We start from the raw sequence: 6,000 nt of genomic DNA on the forward strand, positions 1-6,000 counted from the left end.
GAAGAAACTATCTTTTATCCATTGAATGGTCTTGGCATTCTTGTCAAAAATCATTTGACCATATATGCAAATGTATGTTTCTGGGCTCTATATTCTTATTCCATTGGTCTATGTGCCACTACTACACTGTTTTGATTACTCTAGTTTTGCAATCAGCCAAGTGTGAGACCTCCAACTTTGTTGTTCTTTTTTCAAGATTGTTTTGGCCGTTCAGAGCCCTTTGAGATTCCATGTGAATTTAAAGTTGGATTTTTCTATTTCTGAAAAAAAAAAAAAAAAAAAACCCTGATATTTTGACAGGGATTGTATTAAATATGTGGATTGCTTTGTGTGATATTGACATCTTAACAGTATTACATTTTCCAATCCATGAACATGGGATGTCTTCCCATTTATTTGTGCCTAATTTATTTCAGCAGTGTTTTGTACTTTTTAGTGTACAAGTCTTTTGCCTCCTTGGCTTAACATTCCCAAGTATTGTATTTCTTTTGATGCTATTGAAAATGGAACTTTTCTTAATTTCCCTTTTAGATTGTTTGTTGTTAGTATATAGAAACAACTGATTTGTGTGTACTGTTTTTGTGTCTGCAACTTTGCTGAATTCATTTATTCTAAGTGTGCGTATTATCTTTAGGGTTTTCTACATATAGGATCATGTCTGCAAAGAGATAATTTTACTTTCCAACTTGGGTGACTTTCATTTCATTTTCTTGTGTAATTGCTCTGGCTAGGATTTCCAGTACTATGTTAAATAGAAGTGATAAAGGTGGGCATCCTTGTCCTATTCTTGATCTTAAAGGAAAAGTTTTCAATCTTTGAGCATTGAGTATGTTAGCTGTGGGCTTTTCATATATGGTCCTTATGTTGAGAATGCAAACTGTTATACACAATGCTATTGAAAGGTAGATTTTCCTAAATCCTAGTATTATCCTTGATCTATTCAAACTGTTTTCCTGGCTCCTCCATAGACTTAAGGGTTTTTTTTAGCCTCTTTATTTCATTATCATCTACATTTTGTTTCATTTTAGGGTGGCCCACTCATAAAACCTGGCTAATTCCTGATGATCATCATCTTAATAATCGCTAACACTCACTGAGTACTTACCAAGTGCTAGGCACTGTCCTGAGCACCAAACAACAATCCTATGAAGTAGACATTATCATCGCCTTCTTACAGGTGGGGAAGCCTAGGCACAGGGGAGTTAACTTGTTCAGTGTCACACAGCTAGAAAGCAGTGGAATCAAGAATTCAAACCGAAGCAGCTTGGCTTCAGTCTTTTCTCTTACTTACTGTACCATATGCCTCTTACAAAAAAGCAGACCTAGGGAAAGGATACCAGTTTCCAGAGTCTTCTTCAAAGACACTGCTGCCAGTTTCCTAAAGGTACCTAAAGCAGGGGACACATTAGTGTAAGTGGCATACCCACTATTGCAGCCCTGGTGGCTCCCTAGTGCAGGACATGCAAGTGGCTGCTGCTGAGAATCTAATCATGGCTCTAAGAAACCAGTAGTAAGTATCTCCTCTATGTGGTATCCTTTGTCCTATCAGGGAAGCTGGATTCTTGCAGTACTCCTTGAAGTGTAGTTCATGAATCACCTGCAAAGACATCTCTGGTTTCTGGCCCCTCATCAGACTTTACTAGAGTGAACCTCTGGTGGTGGGCTCTAGGAATCTGCATTTTAAACAGACTTTCTGGGTGATTCTTATCTACACTGATGGTTGAGAGCCATTGCTCTGAACATTTGGTTGACCCTCATCCATGTGCATGGTCACCACGTGAACACACATGCTTACGGAGAGCATGTGAGCTGTGTGCAGGGCCTCAGCCAAGCCTGAGCAAAGGATGTATGAGCCTTGGTTGTGTTGCCTTTCAGGTGCTGCCAGGTTTCTTATTAAGGAGCTGTCATATCACAACCTGGAGCTGGAGAGGAACCGCCTGGAAGAGCTGGGAGTTAAACGCCAGTGTGTCTGGCCTTTCATCGTTGTAATGGATGACTCGTGTGTCCTATGGAACATTCACAGTGTTCAGGAGCAGAGCAGGTAGTGGTGCTTCCTACGCAGTTCTAGGAGTGTGACACAGTGTTATTGAGAAGACACTCTCCTTGGCTGTCATTGCACAGGGAAGTAAATAAGAGAGGTACAGCTTTCCAGAGGAAAACAATCATCTGTGAGACTACACTAGCACATTTTGTGGTGGCTTAGGAATTTTTAAATTTAGACACTCAGCCTGCCATTAAGTTCCTGGACCATTTGTGCATCACAGCTTAGGTTTGCTATAAAAGTCTCGAAAGACACTATGGTTTATTTAGAAAGACCACTGGCTTCTGAATCAGGAGACCTGCTTTTTAGCCCCTGCTCTGCTTCCTAACTATCTGGATGAAAAGGGAAAGTTACTTCACCTCTGTCTCAATTCTATCACATATAAAATTATGGCTGGGCCCAAATCAGTGGTTCTCCTCCTGGGGCAGAGGTGACGGGAACCCATGAGGACCATGAAATGCTAAGCCTGGAGAAGTCCTATGCAGTAAATGGCCCCGAATATTCACAGCCCCAGTGAAACACTGTGCCAGATGGTCTCTAGACCCTTCCAGCTCAGGCATTATGATTTTGTGCCCTTGTTTCCCCTGTGGATTTGAAGCCCGTGAAGTTTTCAAATATTCCTTTATTATTTCCATAATTACCAGAACTGGGAAGTATACTTGTGTGCTTCTAATCTCTGGCTACCTCTCTTTGGTGACTCCCTGTTCATTACTCACTTTGAAATGGGCTGGATTTCACTCTCTGCCTTTAAATGATCAGCCCGGCCCCCAGAAGGCAGCTTCCCTAGGTTAGCAGTGACAGGCAGCATGAAAACTGGGCTTGACATCCTTCTCCATTCCAGACTAATATAAAGTCAATCAGCTAATTGTATCTTTCAGGTATTAATACTATACAGTGTGGTTAGCTCTTCATAAGTGACCCTCTCTTCAGTAATAGTGGTATCTTACGTAAACTAACTCTACATTTCATAGCCAGCCCATGGAAACAGGAGTTTCCAGTAAGAATGTGTCCTTGAAGAGTGTCTTGCAGCATATTGAAGCAACACCGAAAATCATCCACTACGCAATCCTGGGCATACAGAAATGGAGCAGCAAGCTGACTTCTCAGAGCCTGAAGGCCCCGTTCTCTAGATGCCATGTGCACGACTTCATTCTCCTCAACATAGACTTGACTCAGAATGTGCAGTATGACTTCAACAGGTAAGTCAGGCCTCCTGGATGTATGTGATCCTGGCATTTACTGATTGTTTCTGCCCAGGTCTAGCCTCAGCAATGTTTTTATTCCTGTCTCTGTGTCTTTGAGAAACTGAGACTCTCTTTATACGGACAGAGAAAGGGGGATCATAAGCCCCAAAGTGCCCCTTCATCACCCTTCAAACTGACCCAGACCCTTAATGATAGATGCTGCAACATGAAATGCTTAGAAAACATATTTTGGCCATCTTATTATTCAGCAAGAACTGAAACAGGGACAAAACTTTTTATCAACAGAAATCAATGTGTGGACCCATAAACCTATGCAAGATTAACCTTTCATTTACCCTCAGAACTCAGAAGGTAATCTCTTCCCCAGATGTTAGCAAGACCCTGAGATCTGGATCCTGTAGGAAAAGCCAGCTAGCCCTGGCCTTGCCTCCTGAATAAATTATGCCCACATCTTGGAAAATCTGAAATGGCCAAGGAAGAATGTCAGAGACCATAAAGTCCCTCTTATGTCAACCCCCAACCCTGTAGCTATTAGAACATTCTGTAGCTATTTCACTTCTGTGTTTTAAATTTGGCAGATGCTTTATCCTATTTGCAGCCAGGATTTTAAAACCGGGAGCAGCTCTGCAGATCGGTCCCACAAGAGTATACAGAATGTGTGCTCGTATTTCAGTTCAGGAATGCAAGGCGCTGTGGAATGTCTGGGACCAGTCACCTCACTTCCTCCTTCCTTAATGGCTGTTAATGTCCAAATCAAGAGGTTCACAGGCCAGTGTCAAGAGAGCCAGCTCCATGAGGGGGAAAGGTTGATTTTGTTTGAGGCTGTCTCCCAATATCTGCCACACATTTCTCTGTAACTATCATAGTTGAGATGTGACAGGTAGTTAAGGAAACCTATCGTTGTGATTATAATTTAGGTATTTCTGTGAAGATGTTGATTTTAACCTGAGAACGAACAGTAGTGGCCTGCTCATCTGCCGCTTTAATAACTTCAGTCTCATGAAGAAACATGTTCAGGTTGGAGGGCAAAGGGACTTTATCATTAAACCAAAGATCATGGTAAGTTCGCAAGCTTGAGTCTACTTTTGAAAATAAGGTAATCTTTCATTCATATCTTTGTTATCAGGTACTGGTATTAAGCACTTGCCACTTGATTGCAAAGTAACACAAGGGAGTCTGTTCTTAATGTCAAATCTGCACTCTTGTTTCCCTTACTGAGGACTCATCTACAGCCAAACATAAGTTTTGAAAATTCAACAAAACTACCTTTCTTTATATTTAAGGCTTAACTCCATCAAAGCTTTAGTTTCAAACGTATTCTATATTCTTAAACTGGCAAAGTTAACATTTTTACATTCTTTATGTAACACATGAAAGAAGTGTACATCAAGCTGCTTGCATGGTCCTTTGCCAGTCTTTTTTTTTTTTTAAAGTGAGGCAGATCAAAACCTGTTAAGGGTTAATTCCATGGGCCTACCCTTTTCTGTTTAAGAGATTTACTGGTATCTAATCATTTTTAGCATGTGGACTCCCCAGTGGAGCTTAGAAATATCTTTGCTTTTTTTTTTTTTTTTTTTTTGGTGCTGATGGGATGGGATTTAACCCATCCACATCCAGCAGCACTAATAAAAGGCTTCCTGTTGGTTCTTACAGTGTACATGCTAAACGCACTAACTTTCAAAGAAGCCTACTTTTGCGTTTGCTCCTGCCCTTGCTTTGTATAAATTATGTTAAATCCAACTGCATTATTTCCAAGGGAAAAGAATTTCAGAACCCAAGAATGACAGACTTACATTTGAGCCTGATATCTGTCTCTCTGCTACTATTACTTGCGGATTGTTAGGATGCAATGCAGTGCTTTCCTTGCCAGTTTCACATAGTGACAGACACATTTCCCATGATCATCTTGGCTCTGATTTCAGGTGTCAGAGAGCTTAGCACCCATCTTGCCCCTTCAGTATGTCTGTGCTCCCGACAGCGAACACACACTACTGGCAGCCCCTGCACAGTTTCTCCTGGAGAAGTTCCTTCAGCACGCCTCATACAAACTCTTCCCCAAAGCTATCCATAACTTCAAGAGTCCCGTGTTGGCCATAGACTGCTACCTTAACATTGGACCAGAGGTAAAAGGGAAGGGGCTGATACTCTTATTAGATAGAGGGGCTTGTTTTGCTTCTATTAATTTCTCTCATAACTGTCCTTTTTTTTTTTAGTTTTTATTTTATTTTTTTAACATCTTTATTGGAGTATAACTGTTTTACAATGGTGTGTTAGTTTCTGCTTTACAACAAAGTGAATCAGTTATACCTATGTTCCCATATCTCTTCCCTCTTGCGTCTCCCTCCCTCCCACCCCTCTAGGTGGTCACAAAGCACCGAGGTGATCTCCCTGTGCTATGTGGCTGCTTCCCACTAGCTATTTTACATTTGGTAGTGTATATATGTCCATGCCACTCTCTCACTTCATCACAGCTTACCCTTCCTCCTCCCCATATACTCAAGTCCATACTCTAGTAGGTCTCTGTTTTATTCCCATCCTACCCCTAGTCTCTTCATGACATTTTTTTTCTTAGATTCCATATATATGTGTTAGCATACGGTATTTGTTTTTCTCCTTCTGACTTACTTCACTCTGTATGACAGACTCCAGGTCTATCCACCTCATTACAAATAACTCTGTTTCATTTCTTTTTATGGCTGAGTAATATTCCATTGTATATATGTGCCACATCTTCTTTATCCATTCATCTGTTGA

At 41.0% G+C, this 6,000-nt stretch overlaps 1 protein-coding gene across 11 annotated transcripts in view; it reads left to right on the top strand.

Annotated features, from left to right (window-relative positions):
• The window catches only part of GREB1L (GREB1 like retinoic acid receptor coactivator), a 265,362-nt gene that overhangs the window by 254,315 nt on the left and 5,047 nt on the right, over positions 1-6,000 (top strand). For 8 of the 11 annotated variants that reach the window (XM_055080757.1, XM_055080758.1, XM_055080760.1 and 5 more), the window contains 4 exons: positions 1,876-2,041; positions 3,013-3,240; positions 4,164-4,305; positions 5,169-5,369. In XM_055080757.1, coding sequence (XP_054936732.1) covers positions 1,876-2,041; positions 3,013-3,240; positions 4,164-4,305; positions 5,169-5,369 — 737 coding nt within the window. Of the gene's footprint in view, positions 1-1,028; positions 1,838-1,875; positions 2,042-3,012; positions 3,241-4,163; positions 4,306-5,168; positions 5,370-6,000 lie in introns of those variants that run through there. The other 3 variants (XM_055080763.1, XM_055080766.1, XM_055080765.1) reach the window with 3 other exon arrangements.

Source organism: Physeter macrocephalus, chromosome 19 (assembly GCF_002837175.3).
Source record: "Physeter macrocephalus isolate SW-GA chromosome 19, ASM283717v5, whole genome shotgun sequence".
In the NCBI taxonomy this organism is placed as follows: Eukaryota; Metazoa; Chordata; class Mammalia; order Artiodactyla; family Physeteridae; genus Physeter; species Physeter macrocephalus.